This window comes from Diceros bicornis, chromosome 3 (genome assembly GCF_020826845.1).
Source record: "Diceros bicornis minor isolate mBicDic1 chromosome 3, mDicBic1.mat.cur, whole genome shotgun sequence".
Taxonomy (NCBI): domain Eukaryota; kingdom Metazoa; phylum Chordata; class Mammalia; order Perissodactyla; family Rhinocerotidae; genus Diceros; species Diceros bicornis.
The window spans coordinates 18,054,149-18,081,894 of record NC_080742.1 but is presented as its reverse complement, the minus strand read 5'-3'; the positions used below and the strand labels follow the sequence as shown (position 1 = coordinate 18,081,894).

Sequence of the window (27,746 nt, the reverse complement as noted above, 5' to 3'; positions counted from 1 at the left end):
ATTTGAGTACCATTAGGAAAGGAGGGATGATTTGCCTCAAACTTCATGGGAATATGCAAGGATAAAAGTTATTGCCAAGGCAGCCAGGACTCAAACCACCCAGGGACCCAATGCTTGAAGTCAACACCTCCTATAAGATACGGGGGGGAAGAAAAAAAAGACTAACACAATTAACAGCCTGTGTTGACAACTTCAAGAAGGAGCTGAACCACTGAAGCCACTTATTGAAGTCAGCCACATGTCACATTCTCACGGGAAATCCAGCTTGACGACTGCAAAAGCCCAGGTAATACTGGCAAAAGAGACATCTCCAAAACACGGGTTGAAATCTCAATATTAACAGCAGATGGGAAATAATCCTATGTCATCTCAAGCTAGATGTTGAATTATAAATGTAAAATGTGGTTCCTCAAACTTTTTAAAGGCTAATGTCCTCTTCTGAAGATTCCACAGAGACCCTGACCAAAAGTAGCAAAAGGAAAAATTATTCACATCATGCCATCTTGTGGCATTTCAGTGACCTTTACAGCTGAGGGCTCACTCTCTGTGTTTTAACTCAAGTCAATTTTCCTTCTGGTGCTGAAAGAAGATGTTCCCAATCAGGCTGATGCTGTGACAGAAAAAGAAACAGGCAACAAGGTTCTTAGAAGTTGTTCTAAGTGATTATTCTAAAAGACCAATTACTCCAACACACTGTCTCTTGCGTTGTGTGTGTGTGTGCAGAGCAATCTATCTCTCTTAGCTGGCCAACTATAGAACTCTAACACTGACAGTGCCTTGGATAGCTTTATGTTTCTTGTTTTCAAGAACACACAAAATTTATGGCCACATTTTTCCCTGAATTAAAAGCACCTAATTTAGTTACCTTTCCTGTTGTCATCTTCTATCAATTTTCCCTCACTATGGAGCAAGGTTTAGCAATAGAAAGGGAGTGTGCTGTGTTATTTTTAAGACTGAGGAAAAAAAAGCATAAATGTGGGCTAACAGTTGTAATTGTATATATTGACACTATTTCAGACTAAAATTGGGCTTTTTCATTGAATTTCTGAGTCACTCTAAAATTTCTAGGGTGGTGAGATAGACCCGCTATGACACTGAACCTTAGAAACAAACCTTAACTATCATGTCACCTCAGCAGAGCACAAGGAAGAAAAAGACTCCAGGTGTCTACCAATTTATTAGCAAGAAATAATTTTTGAACATTTCCTATGGCCAGCACTGAGACAAATATGTGGAAGACATCCAAGCGAATAAGACATTGCCCCCATTCTAGTGAAATTTATTATTTCATTTTCATCATTTTCTCAGGTCCAGAAAGCTATAATCCTAAGTGAAGCAACATGGACTAATAGCTGTATTAACAACCACAGCTCATTAGTGACGCTGTATCCCAGGCACCCAGGGGAGAGGGCAGAGAAGGGAGCCTTTCCCTTCTCTCTGGCTCTCCCCAGCCTGCCTCCCTACATATAGACACACCTTGAATTTTATGTCAAGATGATTTTAGTCACTGATGAAAAAATCACATAATAGTCTAATAAAGTTGATGACTGAATGTTCTGGGTTACACAGAAAAGCGGAAGTTCGTAATTTTATGCAGTGCAGAAAATGTACACTTCTACTCCTGAAAGAGTTGGTCAGTTTTAGTCAGTAATCCACTTAGGAAGTCTTGGAAAACACACGCTCTTTCAAATCCAAGGTATGCCCCTGCCAGAAAGATATGGGTATATTTACTTAAATGCAAATTATACGAAGTATCTTGTCAGTTCATAATTGCTTTGGGACGTACAAGAATCTTGTATATTCAGGGTACTATCTATGTATATTCAATTTTGATATAAAAACCATAGGCAAAAAGAGATTTATTTTAATGTTTGTGTTCTTTTGCGTTGTTATCAGAGCAGACTCTGTGTTTTGGGATGAGTAAAAATAAATTAGACAGCACAAATCATGTTCCTTTGGGACAGGGCCTTTGCATTGCAAAAGCAATACCACATGATTTGCATGAAGCCTTGCATATCTACTTTTCCACATCTTTATACTATCATAATATGGCTTTGGAGGGATGAAATCCAGAAAGTTTTGACTATGCTTACATATCTACAGCCTCATATTTTATGTGAAAAAGTAAACAAAGCAGGAATATGTATTTAATTTGGCAGCCTATTTCCTTGTTGTATGAATATGCAAAAACCCACCTGTTCAGACTTTGCACATGATCCCACAAGAAGATCAGCACTGACGTGTTGAAGGACTGACTGCATTCTAGCATTTCCTGGATAGGCACATTCACAAATCCCAAAATGCACATTGAAAGATTTGCCTGCTGCCACAGGTAGCCAACTCTGTTTATAAGGAAAATATTCATTGACTACCTAAAAAGTGTTTTATGCTTCCTGTAAACAAAATCTTGTACTTCATAATCTCTGTCCGCAAGCTTGTAGATCTTCAAGAAGTACATGATATTTATTGAGGCAGTTGAAAGGCATGAAACATAGTTAGTTCTTACTTTTCAGGAAGCACCAAATTACCTACCATTTCAAAGAACATTGCTTTTTATTCTCTTGGTACCAAATCAATAAAAGTCCTTCCAGCACAGCAGCTGTTGCTTAATGGCCCCAAAGAGTTAACGCACTGTCTAAAGTGAACACAGCTCAGTGTCTACACCAAGTGGGCCCTCAATTAATGTTGATGGACTAACATTCTCACAAGCAGTAAAAGCTTAATTTATAGAGATGGATTTTATGAGACTAAAATCAATAATTTAAGAGCCTTGTGTGTTGAATCCTATGTTTGTGGCGATACCACATGTATATATGTAAGAACTACATTTATGTGTTTCCATTTTTTAAAAAAGATGTTTTCTAGTTAACTGACAGGAGATTCTTGACAATTTTGAGTCATAATCTAAGCATAGCATGACTATAAATTTATAGTCATTGTAGATGACTATAAACGATTCATTGTAGATATTCTGATAGTGACATTAGAGTGATTATGAAGAATTTGCAAACTCACATATCTGAAGATGCAAGCTTGTTGATTAGTAATAACTTTAAATCACAGTAACAGAGCTTGTCTACTAGTGAGAAACATTCCATTTGAACTGCTCATTGCAGAGTATCTTTAATGTGTAGATTGTGATGACGTTCTACCTTATTGTATGCTATTCTTTAAGGAAAATGAGCAAATTTTTGAAGATGTGCCAGAAGTGGCCATCTAATTTGAAAGCATAATGAATTCCCTCTTTAGCTTCCAACCATACAACCATAGGGTTATATGGTTTACCCTTTGATCAGGTGACAGCTTAGAAAGCATCTCCTTAGTCAAAGCAGAATCTTAGAGAGGGAGGGAGCAGGCTGTTGGGTACTTCAGCAGAGCACTGTTCTTGCATCCTACGTCCAAACCAGAGCCGTGCTCTATGTTTGACAAAGTTTGAGCAGATAAACTGACGAGTATCTAACACAAGATGGGAAGCGGAATTAGTTCAGAGAGCAAGGAGTCAGCCAAGAGATCAAAAGAACTGGAGAAAAAGCTTCAGGAAGATGCTGAGCGAGATGCAAGAACTGTCAAGTTGCTGTTATTAGGTAATATTTTTTTCCCTTTACTTTCAAAACCCTGTTGTTTTTGTCAATTGTGATGTATTTACTTTTCTCAAACTTTAATTTCAAGTGTATTACCATATGAGAGATTTATTATAAAAATGTGTTTGGAAATTTAAATAGACTTTTTGTGTGCTCTATAAATATTTACTGATTTTTTTTGTTTAGTGTTTTATTACATGTTCTTTTGTTAAGCAGAGAGACAGATATTTATTAGATGATACAATTTCTCTGTCAATAATACAAGTTACTATTATTAAAAGAAAAGTCAGATACATTTATTATTTTATTGCACCTTAATCATTTCCTGAATGTAGCTTTTTAATACTGAAAACAATCCGTTAATTTCAAGTTATAAAGATTTATGTTATTTTGTTCAAACAGAAATATGTCAAGCTGTTTGATATCAAAGTTAATATGTTACTTAATTACTTGCGCTGTTAAAATTAATGGGTCTCAAGTTATTTAGAGAGTAATGATACGATACTTTAACTTTTATATTAACAATATTATTCAGGCTTCTGAAATACTATTCTGCCTGTGATCTTGTCTGCATACTTGAAAAATACTCCATTTAAATCCTTTTAGGATATTTATATATTCATTCAGGTCAAGAATTATGTCTCTTTTATCTTTTCATTCCCTCAAAACTCAGCACAATGTTTTACCACAACTATAAATTCAATAAATGTTCAATGAATTGAAAGATAGAAAATAATCTGTATATCACACATTTTCCTAAACATAAAAAATTTAACATGTAGTGGTCACTGGAAGATAAATATAGTTTTGAAATAAGAATAAAAACCTATGAAAAGAATATAAAACAAAAACTTTAATCATAGCTGTGTGTTCCTCCTGCTCTTAATTATACACAAAAGGACTTCATTTTATTTCAGAATTGTGAATCTTGCACTCAACAAAATGTCTTCACTTTTTTAAGTGCCCCTTTGTTGTGTCTAATTTGCTCCCAGTGGCAAGAGTGTCTCAGAAACCAGCTGTGGGATTCCCAGCACCTGATCGTCAAAGGAAAGGAAATGTTCTCTCCCTTTGTGCACGAGCTCTGTGGCTGCACACTTGCCCACAGCACTGGCAAGTAACCACCTAGATAGAGGTCGGTAACTTACAAAGCAGCCAGCTCTTATGAAACCAGTAAATACACTTTCCCTAACACTCCAGAGTATTCTTTGAGGCTTTGATCAAGAGTGAAATTAATGTGAACATAGAAAATGCAAATAAAAGGTGAGAGGGACAGCCGAGCATTCCTACAAATGCATTCTGTGTCCCTCTTTGTATAGGAATAGTGATAAAATACATAAAAATCCTCATGTTTCAATAAAATTTCAAAAGAATAGAGATATTTTCAACATACCAACTATTTTTAGATTAAAGTGGGTTTGATCAAGAAGAAAGGGTAGCTTTTCGAACCAGAGATACAAAAGACTCATTAGTGGTGTTATAACATCTTTTACTTTCCCAAGACAATCACAATTACATAAATTCAGTTCCAAAGTTACCATACCGTATGCTTGGATGTATTTGGTTCCAACAATATGTGCACTGAACTTCTCAGTCACATCTTATTTATACAAAATAAATCAAATTCTCTTATGATTTTCCTATTTCAATTGTGTTCCAAACACTGGACTAAGTTTTCCCTCCTGGACTCTATTTGAGTTCTTTGTATGATGATTCAGTTGTCAAGTTTAAAACAACAAAGTCTTGTAACAACTCTGCTTTGATTCTTATTTTTGAATTGAACTCAAATTTCTAAACTGTAATTTTTATATTCAAATTGGCCTCATTAAGACATAAAAGCGTTCAGTGGAACTAAACTAAACCTTCCCACCCTCCCACCCTCAAATCCCCTCACTAATGAAATCTTTTTAATTTCTCCCATCATTGAAACAGTGATTTTCATTCCTCAGTGTAGTCTGAACAAGAGTTTTTAACTTATCAATGAGCGTATGTCATGTAATGATCAGATCCTGAGTCTAACTCTATTTTTATAAAAATTAGAAAGCAACAAACATTTTTGGCAGAATTCATTCTTTATGCTGATCCTCTTATTATCTGATGAATTTCCAGGTGCTTATACACATAGCACAACTTTCCAAATTTAACATGTACTGTAAGTAGGTGTACCATTTTGTGTCATTGGACACAAGATTTCACTGACTCTGAAGAGCTATCAAAGTGTGACTTTGCAAAGCAAAGATCACCTTGCAGACATATTCCTTCTTTACTATGCCTTTCAGACATTCAGTAAAATTACAGAAGAGATGCCCTATCTTTTTCTTTAGCAAAAAGCAGGCTTCTAGGAAACACTGGAGATGACTCATGTGCTCCTGGCACATTTGATAACAGCTATCAAGACAGTAATGTCACGTGCTTTAAAAAAAATAGCTCATAAAGATGTCCCGGAAAGAGTACATTTTAACAAGAAAAACAAATTCTAATGGATAAGATGTTCTCTTTTGCAGAATTCTTGTTAGTTTTTTTAGTTCTTAAATTATTAATGTTTGATTAAACTTTAATTCTACTCAAAAGAAATACCTGCCATTTAATTATGGAATCACTATGGATCATGTCTCCATTTTTCCTGTCTCGTCTTTTTATATTTGTTATTTCAAATTTCAGTTTGAATTTATTTATTTTACCACATTACTTTCTTTTGTACTTTTACAAATTTCCACCACATAAGCTGGTTTGCGATTCAAAGCTTGATAGGAAGTATAGGGAAAAGCTAAGCTTTGTGTTTTCTTCATATTTGAAACTCTGCCACTCACTCCACGTTCTTAGTGATGGTATTGTAACCAGCTTTGGCTGGTGATTTCCAGCGCTGTCATGGATGGTTAGTCATTGGTGTTCTCTTCCTTTAGTTCTAAAATTTTTTGTTCTTTATTTTTCTGTGTGCTATATTGTAACATCACACTGTTATTTTTTTTAATGGTGGCATCTGAGTTTTATTGTTTTAAAGTATTATTCCAATCATCTGACTCTCAAAAACATGAACTTGGATGGAGTCTAAAGATAAAAGAATATCTACTTTCAATGTGCTTATATTTACTCAGCTAATCAACATTTTCGAATTTCCCGAATGGTCTCACTTGTTCAACAAATGGGTATTTGGGAAGACGTGCCTTTTTTTAGTACAACAGTAGGACAGTTATAATGATTCTGACACCATCTAAAAGTTTGTTACAAAATAACTGGTAAAATAAAATTTGCACAGCAGAATTAGCTAAACAGGTTTATTCACCTGGCAGAGTGGGGAACATACACTTCAATAACAGTAGAGTAGAATGTGTTTTTAAGCCATTTGTGGTAAAAATTAATTTGTTAATATTTCATCAAGTGTTATGCTTTTTTCACTTCTCTGAGTGAAATGAGAAATGAGAAGAGTAGCCACAAACAAATTGAGTATCAAATCATCAGGCTAGCCAGGTAAACTCAGAGAAGTGATGGGTGTCAAAGTATTTTGTGAATAGCAAAAATCCGGACTCGGGCTGGCCCCGTGGCATGGTGGTTAAGTTCAGCACACTCCGCTTCCACTGCCTGGGTTCACAGGTTTGGATCTTGGTTGCAGACCTATACCCCTCATCAAGCCATGCTGTGGCAGGGACCCACATACAAAATGGAGGAAGATTGGCACTGGTGTTAGCTCAGGGCCAATCTTCCTCGCCAAAACAAACAAACAAACAAAAATCTAGACTAATGTGGTTTATTCTTGTTCTGTAATAGATTCCTAAATCTAAAATAAATTGAATGTCAATAATGTATACAGTTTTACTTCCTTTTGTCTTCCTTTTATGTATACCCAAAAGAGGACATAAGACTCAGGTAACATCACAGTTCTTATTTTTATTCTGTTTTTTTTTTTTAAATAGGTGTTTATTTTTTATTTTTAAAAAGTATCTCTAGATATGAGTGGGAGAGGATGCAGGAAACTGGAGATGTTCCCGATTCACTGACTATATCATAAATACATCAAGTGTAAGAAATTCTATTTCGAATTTCCATTACAGCAATAGAGTCAATACCTGTCGTGGATGTGATCAGATAAACAGATCCCCTGGAATAATTATACTAAGATTAATCAATAAATTTATTTCTGATCACTAGTGATAAGAGAAGAATCTTGTGAACAACACATAGGACATATTCCTAAATAATGTTTCCAATTTTTTATTTTGTTTTATTTATCCAAATTAAAGCCAGTCTTTCCTTCCTCTAATAATAATACATTTTTGTTTTAAAATATTATAAAATAATTTACTTTATTTTATGTTCCTAAAGATATCCAATCTTGTGGATGCATAAATATTTTTAATACAAATGTTTAAAATTGCTTTTCAGTAAAGTGAAGAGAAAAGAGGCAAAAAGCTCTACTTGGAGAGTTTCAAATTGTCTCCAAAGTGCGATGGACTATTTGCACCATAACAATTTGATAGTTCCAGAGGCAAAGCCAGATATTTATAACATTCCATTTATTTATAAAGAATGACAGATGGCATTATCTAATAGCTTTCCATAATGTCCCCTTTTTTCCAACAGGCAAAAAGTGCTTACACAAATGATTTGAATGCATTTGGTTGTTTGTGTTAGATTAACTTATCTCAAATAATCAGCCTATCTTTAAAAAAATAGACTCCCAAATCTCTTACATACAAGATGGAAACCGTTTATTAGGGTATTCCCTAGTTATCCAGATGATGGTATTTGTTAATGAGATTAAACATCCTGTCTTTCTGAGAATGACTCTTGTTAACTATAATTGAACAGAACCTCTCTTGTAATATGACAGAATAGTTTCATATTCACTTTTTTCATTCAAACTCTGAATTATCAATTCAAGAGCAATACTGTGCCTTTGAAAATATTTATATAAGCAACAGGAATGGTTCACAGAAAGTTATTTGCCCCTCCATACTGCTGGAAAGGAAGGAGGGTAGTGAAACATTTGATAGTGTAAAGACTCCATGATACGTTTCACATAAAATGAAATATACCTCCAATTAAGATTTTAGACTCAAATCTGGAATCCATCTCCTTATTTGTTTCCTCCAAATACTGATGTGTAAATACATCAATGTAGAATCTGAACCTAAAGAAGTAGGATTCAAGGTGAAACTGAGGGTGAGACTCATCAAGACATGAAAATTACCCATTCTGTTTATTAGATCGCGATGCTTATAAAGTAGAAGTCATGGGTTTAATTCCTGCCTCAATATTTTCTATTTAAATAGAATAAATTTGCTACTTAGAATTGTTCCTTTTTTAAGATGTCTGGAAATTTCATTCTCTGACCAGCATTTTATATTCTGTTCTCTCTCATACTTTTTCACACTTACTGAATTAGTTCTCGATTTCATACTTCCCTTCAATTAAAGTCAGCTATTTCAGCTGTTCCTCCTAAAATTCTGAAATATTCTGTCACTTTAATTGACATTCACACCCTCAAGCCTGAATAATCTCTCAAAGTTCCCCATTTACCATTGTTCTAATACACTGTTCCCAACTGATTTCCTTCAGAGTGATAACATTTAACATCTTTTCAGCCCTTAGTGCTGATTTAACCCCCATCCCTGTGTAGACTCCTAATTTCTTTCATTCCCAGGTGTTGTAGAATAAAATGACATATCATTTTTAATTTCCTGGTCGACAAACTCCTGTTTTTACCTTTAGCTGGGCCAATAATAATTTTTCGGCTTCCCGGTTTTCTACTAAAATGCTCCGAGGCAGCTGTCTCTGCGTTCCCAATATCACTTTATCTAGATTCTCCTCCCCTCCCACCTCACCCTCGACATCCACCGTGTACAAGATAGTGATGAGTCATCATCACCAAATCTCATGGAACATTCATTTATTCTCTCCTCCTTCAACTAGTTGTAAGGAAGTGGTAGTACTCCATTTTCATTTAAGGCTAATTTCAGCCTTTGTGCTATAAAAATCTACCCCTTCCATACCTTAAAATTTTTGCTTTATGATCATTTAGTCTCCTTGCCATTTTCAAAATTCTTCTCTACTGGCTCCTTCCTCTTGGCATTTTCTTCATAGAGAAGAAGAAAATGAGAACTTAAGAAAGTAATTCAGTTTCTAAGATCACAATTAGTTTACACGAAAATGAAGCCATGTATTTCTATCTGTGTCAGTTTTACATTAGTATCTGCATTCTAAGTTCTATGAAAATAGAGAACATGTCTGCTTTTGCTCTTCATTGAGTTCCTACAACTCAGCACAGGAAAGCATACATACATATGGTTTGGAAGAAGGAAAGAAAAAGAATCTAAAATATTTCTGTGAGTTGTTCATAATAACCAAAGCATAGACATACATTTGGCATGTGGAAATAGAGCTAGGAAAGACCCATATATGTAATTCCATAAGGATTTTGTTTTTAAGTCACTAGGAAGATATTGACAGGTTTTAAGAATGTAAGTGAGAATGATAATACTCGGATTTCTTTGTCAAAGACCATCCTGGCTATACTATGAGACAAAGATTTTATGAGGATGATTGAGGTAGGGAGGCTAATTAGGAAATTATCACTACTATGCAAATATTTGATGAAACTGTAAATTAGACAGAACTTACAAGTTTGGAAGTAAGATTTGAGGGACATTAGGAGACAAAATCAACAGAACTTGGTAGCTGACTGCACATGGGTGTTAAGTGAGAGGAACGATTAAGGGCAGAATTGGGTATAGTGATTATCTTATTCACTGGTATGTAAAATATGGGACAAAGTTTAGGTTGGAAAAGGCATGAAAGGAGTAATAATATGGGACATTCAAATTTGTACTGTTTGTAGCACAATCAAGTGAGATATCTATTAAATAGATAAATATATGGGTCCAGAAATTAGGAAGGATAACTAACTTGAGTGAGAGCCATAGATCTGATGTATTCAATCCTCTGTGTTCCTTTTCCAGATATCCAGATACTCAGTTAAACTAACCAAGCCCTTTATTCAAGTGTTAATTTATACAAAAAGGTGTGTGCATAACTGCTGCCACAATTAATGAACACTTAGACAAATCTCAATATATCTATTACCTATGTTTCTATGTAAAGCAGGCTTGTGTGAGAAAAATCACAAAATTCTGTATTTTAGTTTCTTCCCTTTTTAGCTTAAAAGGTATATTCATAAGATAAGAAAGATGACATATTTGTTAAAATACTTCAAAATCCAAGAAGACTTATATGATGTATTAAATATTATGATATTTTTTAAAACAAGTATAAAACTGGAAATATTCAGATAAAATTTCATTAGAAAAGAGTACATAGCCGCAACATTTATTCCCACAAATGAAGCATGCTTGTTCGACTGATGAGGAATTTTATGGATTCATGATGCTTGTTATTATTATATCCCAGAAGTAGGTACTTAGACGTACTAACAGTCGTAGAAATATATGTGACACCAGATGCTAACTGATGTGATACACTGAAAAAACATAGTATTATTTGTATCATATTTATGCTAAAATATTTACATTGAATCTAATCAACAAATACAGAATATTGGACATTATGTAATAAATTGTCCTAGACTTTAGAAAAATGTCAATGTCATGAAAACACAATAACAACAACAATATGACAAGGAAAATGTTCTAAATTAAAACAGTTTAAATAGCATACTAACCAAAGGAAATGTATAAATTTTGATTGGATCTTGGATCCAAGAAATATAAAAGGTATGAGAAACATATTTTGGAACAGATAAATATGAATATGGAGTATATATTAGATAACATTTTGAATTAATATAAATTTTCTTAAGCTTGAAAATAGTATTGTGGTTTAGTATCGAAAAATGGCCTTATTCTTAGAAGACACATTCTGAAATATTTATAAGTGAAGTGTCTGATTGCTTTCAAAGTGTCAGCAAAACAAAGCATATAAATATATATGTATGTGTGTATAAATTTATATATATGTAAAACATGAATAATATGTATCTGAAAGAAGGCAAACAACAAAGCATTAATAATTGGTAAAGTAAAGGTTATAAAATACAAGTTTCTAATGTACTATTTTTCCACTTCTGTAGGTTTTAAGATTGTTAAAATAAAAAGTTTGAGAAAAATGAGTGCACATTGGGATATTATATATTTTTCTGGCAAAAGAAAATATACAAATTTATCTGCAAATTCATCCATATTGCTTTACAAATGAATTCTACCAAATATCTCATGAACAGATCATTTACAAATTTCATAAACTGTTTAAGAAATTCTTCTCAGTGTATTATTTGATAACCTTGACAACAAAATTTGACAATGACAGGTCAATCTCCTTCACATACACAGATACAAAAACCAAAGCAAAATATTAGCAAACTGATTCCAGCAGTGCATAAAATGCAAAATAAATAAATAAAATAGCAGGAGAGATTGGGGGGGTCGGGGGGAAAGTTGTTATCCCAAGAATGCCTAGTTGAAATACTATTAGAACGTTAATTAATATTATTCACCACATTATCAAAATGAAGGAAAAAGTCATCATGACTATGTCAGGAGATGCACACAGACACAAAATAAACTTCCTTCATCCATCCACGTCATACTTAATGGCGAACATTTAGCATTGTTGACTACAGACAGTGAACAAGGACTTATGATGATTAATGGGCATGACGCAGTTTCCTGCCCTTGACCTTCATCTCTTTAATGCTTTTATCAGGAATTTGGGTGAAGGTACATAAGGCAGCATTTCACACTTGAGTAAGATTCAGGATTTGGAAGGATATTGTGACAGATGAAGCCAAAATTCCAAGTGATTTCAACTAGGAGAAATGCTTGGCCCAAATGAGCAAGATGGAATTTAATAGATATCTTTAATTGAGGTTCAAAATCAATTATACACATGTAGTATGTGGGAAAATCTGTTTGCTAAGTGGTGAGGTGAAAAAAAGTAGCTACAAAGAGAAAAAGAAATAAGGCAAACTAATCATGGTCCCTATTAAGAAAAGTGTTCTATGTATTTTTAAAAAAGTACCAGGATTGAGGCCAACCTAGGTTGCATTTCTACCCCACTACATCAGAATATAAGTGCTGTTGATAAGTCACCTGGTATCTATGGCACAGTTTTCAGTACCAGTGTTCCAGAAGGACATTGGCTGTTGCATGGAGTGTGGTTCAGATGATAAGGGGTCTAAAAATCATGCTTCACAAGAAAGGATTAAAGGAATGGAATATATTATGCTTGAAAAGTCTCTTAGAAAAGAGATAGTGCATGCTTCAAATAACGGAAAATGGGGAGAGCTCACTACATGTTAGAGTATGTCCTAGGTATTTGATATCTGTAATTTAATCTGCCCAAACCCCAAGAGGCAGATATTAATAACCCAATTTTATAAAAGAGGAAACTGATGCTTAGAGAGATTAGATTTGATCAAGACACTCAAAGTCAGAACTCGTGCCAGTTCCTACTTATTTAATTCCAAAACATGAGTACGCCTATTACATTTTCCTACCCTCAGTCTAGACTGTTGGAAGGGTTGTCACGTGGAAGAGACAGATAATTTTGTCGTTACTCCATGAAAAAGAGGCATAGTGTGTGGAACAAAATTAAGTTGTCTTGAAAAGGACTACTCTAAAAATCGTTCATGCCAACAGTCTATCAACAGATGACAAGCAGACACTGCATATCAATATGTCTATGAAAGTACACTGCTTTCATATTAATTTAAAATAAGTGAATTTAAAATAATTTATAAGATAAACGTTGAAATCATTTTGATATTGACATTACCAGTGCATACTTAAAAAGAAAGCAACATTATAGCATTAATATGAGAGTCAGGAGAAACAGTTTCTTTGTTTTAAGGTACATCTGGGACTTTGGATGAGTATCATAATCTCTACTGGACTTGCTTTTCTCATGCATCAAGGAAGAGATGCGCAAAGCTGGTTGATTTCTTAAGTTTCTTTCTTCTGTACAATTATGTGATTTTTAAGACCACCTGCAAAAACCTTATGCATAATTATAAGTCAAAGTGTTTATTCTCATTTTGTCTGTTTTAACAAGTTGTACCAAAGGAGCAATCAAGCCTTGAGTGTGTTCAGTTGAAGTTTAGTTACAGGTATAGATATCACGTAGCTTTAAAATTGTTTTTGGTATTTGCAAATAAAAATGTGGAATAAAATCTCTAATTTAGTCTTAGTAAGAATGAAATAATTTAAGTATTAAAGTATGAATTAAGTATAAATTTAAATATTTAATTATTTTAAATTTAATTATTTGAAACATTATAAACTTCAAAGGAATAAATGCATATCTTGTTAAAATTCCCTTAATACCCATTGACCCAGATAATAATTTTACTGATGACCACAGTTTGGAAGGAAGAGATTATTTTAGGACACTCCCAGCCTATGTGAACATGCTGTTTTGATGTCTATATTTGACTCTGGAACATGATCTAATCTGACAAGAATGGAATGATTATTTTGAACTAAGACCTAGAAACATTGTGAGAATGGGACTCTAATTTCTGAAATAACTTTGCAATGGAGTTCCAAATAATAAATGAGATTTTGGAGAGACTGACTTTTCTTCAGGAAATTTCCTGTTAATGCTGTAGTTGACTATACTGGACCTTCATATAGAAGACTAAAGTCACTACATAGAGCAAGGAATGATTCATATACCTTTTTTAAAGTTTTCCAAGGGAAAATATTAATGTTTCATGTGTAGTTTCATAAAAAACTACATGCTATTTTTTTAAGTGATGGCTTTTTCTGCTTATCTGAGACACATCATGCATGACCAGCTAAGTCATAAAGACACTTTATATAATAACATACCCACTAGCATTAGAAATAATTTTGGAAACTTGCCAGGTCTTTGTGTTGTCATCAGTATGATTACCAATTGACCATATTTATGAAGTGTAAAGGACCATTTTGAATGTACATTAACTCTCTGACATTGTCTAAAAGTCACTTTTTTTTCAAATTTATGATAAATTTTTGGCTAGTCAGTAATACAGAATGGATATAATGAAATTTGGTTGTGATTATTTAAATTTTTTTGTGTATTCAATAGTGGTTCTTAATTGATACTGTATTTGTCCATGATACACATGCTGATACAATTCTGGAAAATTCTTTACACACTTTAATTCATTATTCTCATGGTAGATGATTTAAATGAAAGTTATCTAAACTACTTTCACTTCATTGTAGAAGTCATAGATGCTATAACATTATTTAAGGAAATGTTAATTGATAGTCAGAAATGAGAAATTCTTTTCTTAGTCTCAGATTGTCTCCAAAGTTTCCTTCCCTAATATTTCTACTCTGATTGAACAAAATACAATACTAAATACACCTGGGTGGACAAGAGTTCTTGGAGTTCTGGAGTTCTTATTGGGCCCATTGGTTTTCCTCCCACATCTCCATAACTCTGAAATTTTCCATATGGCAAAATTGAAAAAACATATTTGGAGAAGTGAGATATTCTCAAAAAAATCTGTCACCTGTGTAGGATGATGATACAATTTCTACTGTCCACTTCTATTGTTAGGGAATTTAAAACAAAAACCACCAAGAACAGTTTTATAATCTCATTGGATAACTTTTGTTTCAAAGTGATACACAATCGAGAGCAAAATAGCACATTTTCTGAAGCCAGCAAAGCAGATACTATCAAAGCTCACTGATTTGCTCTCGCCACTCTCGCAAACAAACAATGCTCGGCCTTGCAAAATAATATAGCCAGTTGTCTTATGAAAATGGGTGAGGAGATATTTTAGTGTGATTTTTAGTTTATTCCCAAATGTTTCATTGTTAGACATAGCAGCCTCCATTAAATGAAATAGTTGTGCCCAATCTGTCACTCTGTGTTTATGTTAACAAAAATCTGTGAAGAAAGATTAGCAAATTGCTGTGGTTGATTTTGCATTCATCAACCTTGTTTCAACTTTCACACTGTGGTGTAGACCACACTAGCATGAAACCATAAAGCAAAGTGTGCTGGAGGTTTACCCAAGAGGAAGAATCTACACGTTGTCACCAGGCAATGCAGACTTCCCGTGGCTCCCCCACTCTGATTAGTAAAGTGGGCAGCTGTTTCAGATAATGGCAGAAACTAGATACATTTAGATATGCCTGTGAAGTAGAATTAAATTTAGGTGTAGTTATATCTGTTCATCGCAGCTTAAGAAAACATTGCAAATCAGGCCGAAACATTTCAATGTGAACAAAAAAGGACATAATATAGAGGACGAAATGTTATTTTTGAAGTATGAGTCTAAAGAATTTATTTGTTTCATTGAGATTCTACTCTTAGGCACTGTTCTAGGTGCTTCAGACATCTCAGTGAACAGAATGAAGACCCCGGCCCTTGGGGAATTGACCTTGCAGTGATCCAAGACAGACAGAAAAAATTAAAAACAGTATGTGAATAATTTGTAAGGTTGTAGAATAAGACAAGTGCTAGGAACAAAGTGGAGTAGGGAAAGGAGGACAAAGTGGGTGACAGTGAGGTTAAATTTTTAAATAGGGTAGTCCGAGTCCTCTGATTCAGTATATATTTTGATGTAATTTAAATAAAATTCTGAGATTCAGGGTTACCAAAAGTCACATTACTTTTGCTTACATAAAATCATACTAGTTTTGGTACCACAAAGCACTTGACTGCCATGTTAAGGGATATGTCTATGTCAATTAGTTTTCTTGAATTTAGGTTTTTCCTGGGAAATTTTAAAATTGCCTTAGTTGTGCTACTTTGAAATCTGTCCAAAATTAACAGGCACACTGTGACTTCAAAGATGTCCTGTGACCCAGTTCCTGGAACTTCCAGTAATGTGTCAAGCCCTTTGCTTCTCTTAAAGATACAGAAATTAGTATGAGAGACTAAAAATTTACTCCTTGGCATTTTATATCAGACCCTTGGTCAATATCATATTTCAATATCGTATTTTTATTGATAAATGTTAGTTGTAACCTGAGGACACATTCTAAAAGATATTATTTTGTATCAATTATAAAATACTGAGTTTTCCTTGGTACTTTAGAGATTTATTGGTGATTCCATCTAAAAATTTTGTGAACAAAATTGTATTATCAGGCTTTATCAACACTTGGTGACTCTCTGCTTTTCTCCTGTCTATAAAACCGGAACTTTTAAACTTCAAGAAGTTGCCTGAATTTGCTCCTTCCTCACCCCTATCTCTCACATGTCTAGGACTCACAGAGAAGTAAAAACTAAAAAGTTTGGGGCCGGCCCGGTGGCGCAGGCAGTTAAGTGCGCGTGCTCCGCTGCGGCGGCCCGGGGTTCGCTGGTTCGGATCCCGGGCGCGCACCGACGCACTGCTTGGTAAGCCATGCTGTGGCGGCGTCCCATATAAAGTGGAGGAACATGGGCACCGATGTTAGCCCAGGGCCGTCTTCCTCAGCAAAAAAAAGAGGAGGATTGGCGCATGTTAGCTCAGGGCTGATCTCCTCACAAAAAAAAATAAAAAAAAAAAAAAATAAAAAAAAATAAAAAGTTTTTTATGCTCTATCCATGCCCTACATATTGTAGTAATTTTAATCAAATTCTTTCATCATTTTTACTTTCAAGAGTCATATTCATTTTTAGTCTCTTTTCATATGGCAGCCATCCTTATACTATTAATCATTTTAAATACCCATATATGAATCCTCCTGAGTCTCACTGCATTTATTCTACTGTTTAAAATACAGTTATAAATATGTGAATCCTATTTTATAAAACACACACATATATTCATGATATTACGGTACTACGGTGTTGAAGTGTTTTGCTTTATGGTCTGTATTTTTCCTAATAATGACCTATAATGTTGTTGTTTTTTTAAATATTGATGGGTTATATTTTTTAAATAAGATTATTGAAATTTATATTCAATATATATATATAAAAATTTATATATAATAATTTACAACTACTTAAAGGGTCCAATTTGATGAGTTTTGACAGATGTATACACCCATGAAACCATCACTCTCATGGTCAAGGTACTGAGTATTTTCACACACACACCCCCCCCCCAATTTTTCTCATGGCCCTTTACAATCCATCCCTTCCTCCTCCCCCATGAATGGGTAACCAGTGATCTGTATTCTGTCACTGTACGTTGGTTTGTACTTTCTAGAATTGTATGTAAATGGAATAAATACATTATGAAATATATGGAATGAATATACATACGGAATGCATGAAATAAATATACCCTTTTGTGTCTTGGTTCTTTCACTTGGCATAATTATTTTGAGTTCATTAATGTTGTTGCATGTGTCAACAGTTTGTTCTCTTTTATTGCTGGTAGCGTTTCATTTTAAAGATATGCCACATTTTGTTTATTCATTTACCTGTTAATGGGCATTAGGGTGTTAATGCTTTGGGACTATTACCAGTACAGCTGTTATGAACATTCCTGTACAAATCCTTGTGAAGACACATGTTTTCATTTCTTTGGAGTAAATAACTAGGAATGTAATCACTGGATTACATTATAGATGTATGCTTAACATTTTAAGAGACTGCCAACTGTTTTCCAAAGTGGCTATACCATTTTCATTCCTACCAGCAATGTTGGAGCATTCCAATTTCTCCACATCCTTGCCAATATTTGGTATTGTGAATCTTTTTAATTTTAGCAGTCCTAATGGATATGTAATGCCATCTCACTTTGGTTTAATTTGCATTTCCTTGATTACTAATGATATTGAACATCTTTTTATATGATTATTGGTCACATATATCTTCCTTTGAGAAATATCAGTTCAAATTTTTTTGTCTAATTTTTATTGAGTTATGTCTTATTATGAACTTATAAGAAACTTCGCAAATCTGGATACCTGTCCTTTGTTTGATATATGTGCTGTGAATATTTTCTCCTAGTCAGTGTCTTGTCATTTCATTTTCTTAAGTGTCTTTTGAAGAGCAAACACTTTTTACTTTGATCAGTCCAATTTATCAATTTTTTACTTTTTGTTGGCTTGGTTTTTTTATGTCTTATCTAAGAAAATGTTGGTTACTTCAAGGTTACAAAGATTATTCATCTACGTATTACTCTAGAACGTGCACAGTTTCAGTGCATATATATATATATGTTTGTGAACCACTTCATTAATTTCTGGTATGTTGTCATATAAGAGTCAATGTCCTTTTTCCACATGGACATCCACTTGCTGCAGCATCATTTGTTTAACACATGTGGAGTATCTTTACACTGTTCTCTTCACAAAACACTGCAAAGTTTCTTACATTCTTGGATTCTCAGATAATGTTGTTTTAGGTTTTATTTCGTGCTGGAATTTGCAAAGAATTTCATGCTTATTATGTCATTAAAGTCTTCTAATAATCTTATGAGGTAAGTATTCTCAATTTACAGATGAGCAAATTAAGATGTTAAAGGATTTATGAAGATGTCTCTCATGTACACACACACACGCGTACAGAGCCAAACCTCAAACCTAGGTCATTACACTTTATTTCAGTACTTCTTGGTTTTCATTTCCCAAAGAAATGCTTCCTAATGGCAAAGGAGACTCAGGACATATGTTCAAAAGGCCTTGAGAGGTAGCCTGAAATAATCACTGATTTTTTCATTACAAGTTCATGTTTTATGTTTTAAAATTCATATGACTTTTGTATTCCTATGCGTGATGTTTGCAGAATTGATGATACCAAAATAAAGTTATATATTGTATGTCATTAACTAAAATAAATGTTCCAGATAAATGTAACAGGTTCTCCGTGGTGTTACTGCTGCCCTACCCTCCTCCCAGGAATGTGTAATCCACCTTGAGACACTCCCATGTCATTGTTACCCATAGGCTCTTTAGGTTTCCTTAGCGTTTTTAGCAGATTTCCTTTGTTTGCACAGAATAGAAAATGCCTGTGTACTAATGTAAACATGATCATGAAGACAAGAGCCCACCCCTCCATCAGAATAGGCTGAATAGTTCTGGAAATGAAAGGTTATTGCCTAGTTTGTTTGTTTGTTTCCCTTGCTGTTTAATCAAATAGGATATATAAGGAGACATTCTGGGAGAATGAGTGATATAGAGACTATGAAGACCATTTTCCTTGGGTTGCAAATCCAGGAAATATGAGCTTTCCAAATTATGTTCAAATGTAATAATAGATTTTTTCCTCTTGGTCTATACTTCTTGCTTTAGAAGATGCTCTCTACCTGCAGCCAGCCTAAATCTGGGTCTAACCTCAGTACAGAGGGGCTTTATTTCCTTCTGCTACCCTGGAAGGTAGACAGCTAATACCTTTCAAGACTTGACAGAGAGATTCCTTTCCTTCTTTACATCGGGAGTAAATGTTTGCTAAAAGTTTACCCACGAGATGGTGATAGTCACAGGTTTTAATATCTATATGAATCTGGTGTATATTGGTTTATAACACTCCCATCTTTCTGTTGCAGGAGCAGGAGAATCTGGAAAGAGTACTATCGTTAAACAAATGAAGTAGGTACACACTATTTTAAATGTTTAATATTTGATGTCTGCCCATGTATTTGACTATTCTTAAAATAAATATTTTTGGAAAATCTAATTGATAGTCTCTAAATCACAGGTAGTGGCAGAGCTGTCACAATTCCTGTGCAAGTATTCCTCCTATCCTTTAGCAGAAAGCAGAACAGACGAGTAAATATTATAATTTCCATTTTTCTTTTAAATTTTGTCTCTCAACAAGACGAATACTAAAAGCAGTTACCTTTTAAATATATTAATTTGGATATAATCCAGGGCTTCAATATTGTGGGCATAAGCCATAAACATTTCAGAACATGTTAATCAATGATCCATTTGAATTTGGGAGGAAACAATATTTTTAACCTAATTGGCATTTTGCCTACCTGAGAAGGAAATGCATATTTAAAGTTATCACAATCATAGATTTCAACTTATTTTTGTATTATTTTGTCAACTTTTTTTCTCTTTATAATGAAATAAGTAAACCTGACTTTCTCAATAAGGAGATAATGAACACAAGAATGTTATAATTCAAGAATGCAACGTCTAAGTGAATAAAATGGACATCAATAAATGGAGATGAAGCTGTGAAAGCTCACGGCTCTGTCGTTGCTGGAGAATTTTAAAGGACAACTCTTGCTATAGGAGAGGAAAATCATTTTTTAGCTTATTTTTAATTATGTTTGAGGATCTTGTTCTTTGGAACATATATGAGGGAACGATCCTAGTCAATGATAAAATTGTCTATTTATAATCTAAACCACTGTTTTTTTCTTCTTTCTAGGTAATAATGTAAGTTCCATATCAACCAATATTTAAGCCCCACTTTTGAAATCTCCTGTCACCCATACCTGCACCCAAATTTCTGACCTTTTCTCCTGTCTTTGAAGAACAGGATTTCTTTATCCTGAACAATAATCTTACTGCTTCCGAGTTCTCTGCTCCATCCTTGCACCCAAGTCACCTCGCATTGCCGTATAACATCACACTGTGCGCGCCTGTTCTTTTCTTTCAGGTTATAGTCATGCTTGCATCTCTCTCACCTTCTCCATTCTCTACAAGGTTAAGTGCAGTAAAAAAAGAAATGACCGATTTTTTGTCTATATAAAAATTAAAACTTTTAAATATATTAAACCATAAATAATATGAAACAAAAAATAGAAAACTAGAAAAAAATCTATAGATAGATAAATAATTGACTATCTTCATATATAAAGACCTATAGATTGTTAAGAAAAACAATAAGCTTCCCAATATCTATATAAACTGGAAGAGACTATGAACAGAGAGTTCACAATAGACAAAATTCAAATATCTATTGAATATATATATTTTAGTTTAACCTCACTAATATAAAATAAGTAAAAATTAAAGCAACAATGAGCTATTTTTCATCTCAGTAAATTAGCAAACAATAATTTTAAAATAATATTACCCAATAACGAGGTTTTGGGAAGTGAATATTTCTCTTTACTACTTGTAAAAGTATATGTAATAGCAAATTTATAGAAATAATTTTTGCAATATATACAGTAAGCTGGGAAAATAATAATTATTGATCTTCTAAATACACTTCTGAGAATTTTTAATAAGTAATTTAAATTTGAAAAAGTATGAAAATAATGTAAATATGAAAATTTATGTATAAATAGATTTATATCAGTCTTATTTAGATAATGAAATGCGAGATAGAATAAAGTACCCTCAATTAAAATAAAACACAAGCAAGATTGTGAAACTATTATTAGCAAGTATTACTTCTATTATTAAAAAAAGAATGAGTCCTCTCCTTCCGCCTCCTCCCTCCTTCCTTTCCTTTGCGAGTCTCTGTGAGGAATAGTCAACACCAGCTCTCTTGACTCTTCCCCTTCCCATCTACTCTTCAACCGTTTCCATCACTCTTGCCTCGGGCTTGTCACAGAAATTGTCCTTATAAACATCGATTCTGATCTCCTAATTGCCATTTTTTATGAAGTGTTCATGAGTCCTTATTTTAATTCCATTTGACTCCATTGGGCTTTTCCCTCGTAAAACATCAGCCCGGCTCCTAGGATAACTCTCTTTCCCAGTTCGCCTCCTGACTCTGTCTGCTTTACTCTGATTCTTTGACTACGTCTTAAATGTTGGTCTTTCTCTGCTTCTTCTACACCTTCATCAAACGAAAACTGCTGGAGTCCAATGATGTTCACTATCATCTTCAAGTGGATTGTCTCAGAATATTTCTTTCAAACTCAGACACTTTGCCTAAACTAGGGAAGCAGATACGTCCACCTCTATATTCTATGGATAGGTCCAAATCAGAATAAACGAAATTAAACTTATCTCCCTATCTGGTCTCTATTCTCCTAAAATGAATTATAGCAACATCAGCCTCTAAAGTGGTAAATCTAGGTATAGTTATGCTGACCCCTCATCTTCTCACCAAGTTATGGCACATCTGCACAAGTTACGTCTCCAAACATGTCATTTATCTCTACTGTCACTGGCTTAGTTCAAAACCTCAGCATTTCTGACCTGGATTAACATAGTATCTTGCTAAGTACTTTCTAGCTCCCTCCTCTTCCTTCCACTGCACTATCCACACTGGCACCAACTGATCTCTTTAAAAGATGATTGTATCTCTTTCCTGAATCAAACTCTTCACCTATGCTATCAAGATGAAACTCCATGCCATGGTATATAAGACACTTCAGAATCCAGCTCTTACCTATTGCTTCATCCTAATGTCCCATAATTTCCCCCTTCCTATTTTCCGCTTCAGAAATGCTGAGGTTATATTGTTCTATGGACTAGCATGCCATGGAAGGCAGTACAGCTTAGTGGCTAAGCCCATGGGCTCTAAAAGCAGACTGCATTTGCTGCCCAGCTGTACCACATACTAACTGAATAAGCTAGAGGTAGTTGCTTAATATCTATGCCTACATTTCTTACCTGTAAAATGTAGATGATAATTTTACCTACTTTAAAGGGCTTAGTACAAGAAATGAGAAAATAATACACATAAAGCACTTAAAGCAGTGCTTGGTGCATATTAAAATCTTGATAATTGTAAGCATCTATTTGGCCATACTGATCCTTCTGCCTAGAATGTTCACCTTCGTTTTGACTCTGGGAATAACTGTTTATCTCTGAAAAATCAACTGATCACCAGCGCTCCCAGGCAGTCTCCCCTGATCGCTTACACCCACTCCCAATAGAGTTTATCACTTTTTCTTTTCTAGTTCATCATACCATATGCAGATGTTGTTGCTATACATTATCAACTGTACAAAAACCAGATTATATGCTCTACCTTCCCATAATTCAGTCCTCTACAATAGAACTTTCTGCGACGATAGGAAGGTTCTGTATCTGCCTTCTCCAATATGGTAGCTCCTCGCCACATGTGGCTATTACACACCTGAAATGTGGCTTGTGTGACTGAGGAACAGAATTCTTAATTTTATGTAATTTTAATTAATGTGTCTAGTGGCTACCATACTGGACAGTGGAGCTCTAGTCTATGTGTTTTGGGGAGGACGGACTTGTCTAATTTATTCATTCTCTTCAGCGCATAATGCAGTATGTTACAGAAAATGCCAGTAAAAGTTTATTAATTTGAACAGACCTAGGAATCAACTTGCAGGCAGAGAGCTCTATCTCCCAGACATGTATTTATGCAGCCCTAAGAAAAACAAAGTTGTTTACAGTCCCACTACAACTGGATTTTTTAAGTCTGCTTCGTGATAGATGTTTCCTCATCTCTGACGAAAGGATAGCCATCAGAACTTGTTCCAAGAAGAAAACCTAAATGCCTCCAAATTTATGTGTGATTGCCATTTTAATTTAATAAGTAAAATAATTTTGCAAAGTCAATTTTTGACAGAGAACTGGGATTTCTTTAATGAACTTATTCCTGATCTATCCATAAAGACATTTCACTGCATTTTTTTCTGCAGTCTTTATTTTATTTAGTCATTTAATTGTTTTAATACAGCAAGACAAATATGGTCATGTTTAAAGTAGAAAGACAGCAATTACTGGCAAACAAATATTAAAAACAATAAGTAATGGCTATAGGTACTGCCTTTACTCCTTTCACTGCAGAATCCTTGTATTTCAAGGTTTTAATATCTTGAGAAGCATCTGTGTTCTCTTCCTCTTACGCTAAAGCCTCTAGGTATACGGAAACAACGCAAATCCTCAGTAATATGACATCCAAAATGATGCCTAATGAACACAAAGCACTTCAAAAACAATAAGAAAAGAACGACAGAAAGGAACAAGAACATATTAGGCAATAAAGATGCAATAAAGCAATCAGGATATGCAAAGATTTTAGCTTTTCATAGGTAGATCTATTTTAATCTATTACTTCAAAACTATTAATAAAACTTTGCGTTCTGAATGAATGAGTGGAAGGAAAAGAAGTGTTCAGCCAAATCCAATGTCTGGGCTTTTCAGCTTTGAGAACTCGGTGGCACGTACACAGATGGAAAAGTGACACGGGATTTAACAGTGGGTAATTACCCACATTGAAAAAAAGAGGCCTTTGTTAATCCTATAAATAGAAAGCAGACACTCCTATTTTCCAGCATGTCGTAAGTGATAGGAAAAGACAGGAATGTCCTACTGATTTCTGTCACTTCCTCTAGACATCGTGTTGTAAACACTACACACGTTTTCGGAACTCTGTATATCTTTGTCCCAGGAATCTGGAAATTTTTGTCTTGAACAGAAATAAGCTTCTAAGTAAAATGCCTATGATTTACCCATTTTATTTATTTTTATTTTTATTTTTTTATTGCAGTAACGTTGATTTATAACACTATATAAATTTCAGGTGTACATCATTATATTTCGATTTATGCATAGGTTACATCATGTTCACCACCCAAAGACTAATTACCCATTTTAAATAAAGGTTTATCTAGAGCAAATCCCAATTCCTCTTTATATTTAGCATGACAAGCTCAGAAAGAAAATATTGTATTAAACTTCAATGATAATAAAAATTCAAAGCCATAAAACTATTCAGATTTAGCATATACATATGGACAAAATTGTTCCTTTTTTAACATATATACTGTAATTTTATTCATGCAAATTATTATTGATGTGTTTTAGTATTACTAAAAATTCAATTGTTAACTCACAAAAGCTTTTCATGTTTATGTTGTAGGATCATCCATAAGAATGGATACAGTGAGCAAGAATGCATGGAGTTCAAAGCAGTAATTTACAGTAATACGTTGCAGTCCATCCTAGCTATTTTGAAAGCCATGAGTACCCTTGGGATTGATTATGTACATCCCAGAAGTGCGGTGAGTATGCAAACAATGACAGTTGTATGTCCTATAATGAAGTCTGAGCCATAAAACAGTAGGACCTAATACATTTGTAGTACTAATCTATATCAAAATTTTAAGAATATGAAATATGAATTTTGGAAACATTAATTCTGTTTCTTATAAAATTTCCTACTTTCCTTTATATGAAACTTTTCTTTTTGATTGTGTGCTACAATTTTATTCAACAATAACTGTTTTCCTGAGTCAAATCTAATATCAAACAATACATTATATTAGAGGAAAATACTGCTTATGTTTGCCAAATACAAAAGAGTTTATTCCATAAAATCAAACTGCAATATCTCTACACTTATTTTCTTGGTTTGATTGAGTCATTGCATGGAGATTTTTTATTTTTAATAATAACAGTACAATTATCATTAATGTTCAATGATAATCACAGACTCTGTAGCATTTTAAAATATTTTTTTAAAAAAGAATTCAAAATTGTGTGATTAAATAAAATCTTATATAACAAATATACTCAAGTAGTCATAATTCTGTTTGTAAAGTAGCATCTAAATAGTTTCATTTTTTCTCTATATTTTCTAATATAATTATTTTATGTTAAAATACATTAAAAATCCACTTACTTTAAAACAGTTTATGTGCAAACATATAAAGCTATTTTAGGTGGCAAGTGAAACATACAGTATTACCCAAAGAACAACAGTTAACCACACCGGAAAAAGGAGTAATTGCGAGCAATCCACAGGAAGAACTCACCGGTCCACGTGTCTCCCCTAGGAGCAGCTGCTTGCCTCCAGATATTGTTATATTCACAGTAAAAATAGAGAGGAATGGTATAGTGGGCATAGAGAAAAAAGTGACATTTGTACTTTCCTCTCCCCTGCTCCCCCAGGAGTTTAGGGTTAGACCATGTAAAGGACCTCACTGGAAGCCATTAGGATGAAAAGAAAAACACCTCTTTGGTGCTGTGAATGTTAAAGGAAGTGGTAAATCCCTGTTTTGTCCTGCCACCTTCCAACAAGGAGCACGGAGACGCTAAGCCGTCCTTGGGGCAGATAGTCGGTCCAGCAGAGTCAGGCACTCTGGCAGGCTCTCCTTCCATTTTTAGCTTTCCCCACACTTGGCTCCGGTCAGTCAGTCACCTACTTCTTTAGGTCACAGTTTCTCTCACACGTAAAAAGGGGTTGCAGGAACTGAACTCCAACATCCTTTCCTTCCTTATCATTCTGTGACTTAGTAGTCATGTTTTTATTTAAGGGTAGTTCAGTTATAGGTCTGACCCTGGCTTTTCCTAAGAACCTAGGATTTAAACCGGCCCTTAAGACAACCTAGTATAACTTCCTTATTCAAAGATGTGAAAAATAAGGGCCAAAGAGGATTCGCAATTTAGCCTGCCTTAAATAGCTAGAGTTTAGGGCAAAACCCACTCCTCCTGGCTTCTACTAGAGTGCTTTTCCCTATGTATGGATTTTTGTAAAAATACTTTTAATGATTAGGAATGTTTCTTTTATTTTTTTTCTTCTAAGCAATAATAGCTCCTGAAACAGGTGTTCCTTCTGCATTCCTTTGAGAATGATTTAACAACGTTAGAATTTGCATGTGTAATATTCCACATATTTGCATCATAGAAGTTGGAGATCATAACCTTGCCTAGTGCTACTTATTTAAATACACCGTGTGCTTCATACAGCCCAGTGTGTGCAAATCAGTGATGCCAGTCATCGCTAAGACCTGAAATCTGCTGGTTAAGAGTGTTAATAATCTGGCATGCAGGTGGAGTGAAAATAATAGATTCTGTACATTGCTGCCATATGCTGACTAAAAAAATAGTAAATGTAATTTATTCAAATCGGACGTTGAATGGTGTAAACAGAGTAACTTAAGCAGCGCTAAGCAATAGGTACGACTTCTCAGGAGCGCCTATGTCCTCACGTATCAGACACCAGAGTTGTCAGGCACTACATAGCACATATTTTGGTTTAAACTGATGTAAACTATAGCAGTTCCAATCACATTCTTTATTATTTGATTTTAAGATTAATACACTCTGCATCTGGCTTAAACTGTTTATTCAACAGATTAATTGCTAAACACTTTACCTACCTGAGGCTGTCAGAGTTCTGATGTCCCATGGCTTTCTATTTGGCTTTCATCTTGTTTATTTATACCAGTTTCTATATTTTTACACAACCATTTGTACATCATTGCACAGACTGCCATTCAGAGAGAGAAGAGTCCTGATAGAAAATTTGCATGAGCTTTTTTGGTCACTGGTTCTGTAAGTTTGGACAAGTTACTCAATCTCTCTAAATTTCAGTTTCTTCATCCACAAAATGTTAGTGCTTTCCTCACTGAGTTCCAATGACTTTTACAGG

General features: G+C 34.2%; 1 protein-coding gene across 1 annotated transcript in view; it reads left to right on the top strand.

Annotated features, from left to right (window-relative positions):
- Positions 1-3,466: 3,466 nt before the first annotated feature.
- GNAT3 (G protein subunit alpha transducin 3) overlaps positions 3,467-27,746 on the top strand; it is a 48,508-nt gene continuing 24,228 nt past the window's right edge. Inside the window, exons 1-3 of the mRNA XM_058568494.1 lie at positions 3,467-3,584; positions 20,020-20,062; positions 25,233-25,374. Coding sequence (XP_058424477.1) covers positions 3,467-3,584; positions 20,020-20,062; positions 25,233-25,374 — 303 coding nt within the window. The remainder of the gene's footprint in view (positions 3,585-20,019; positions 20,063-25,232; positions 25,375-27,746) is intronic.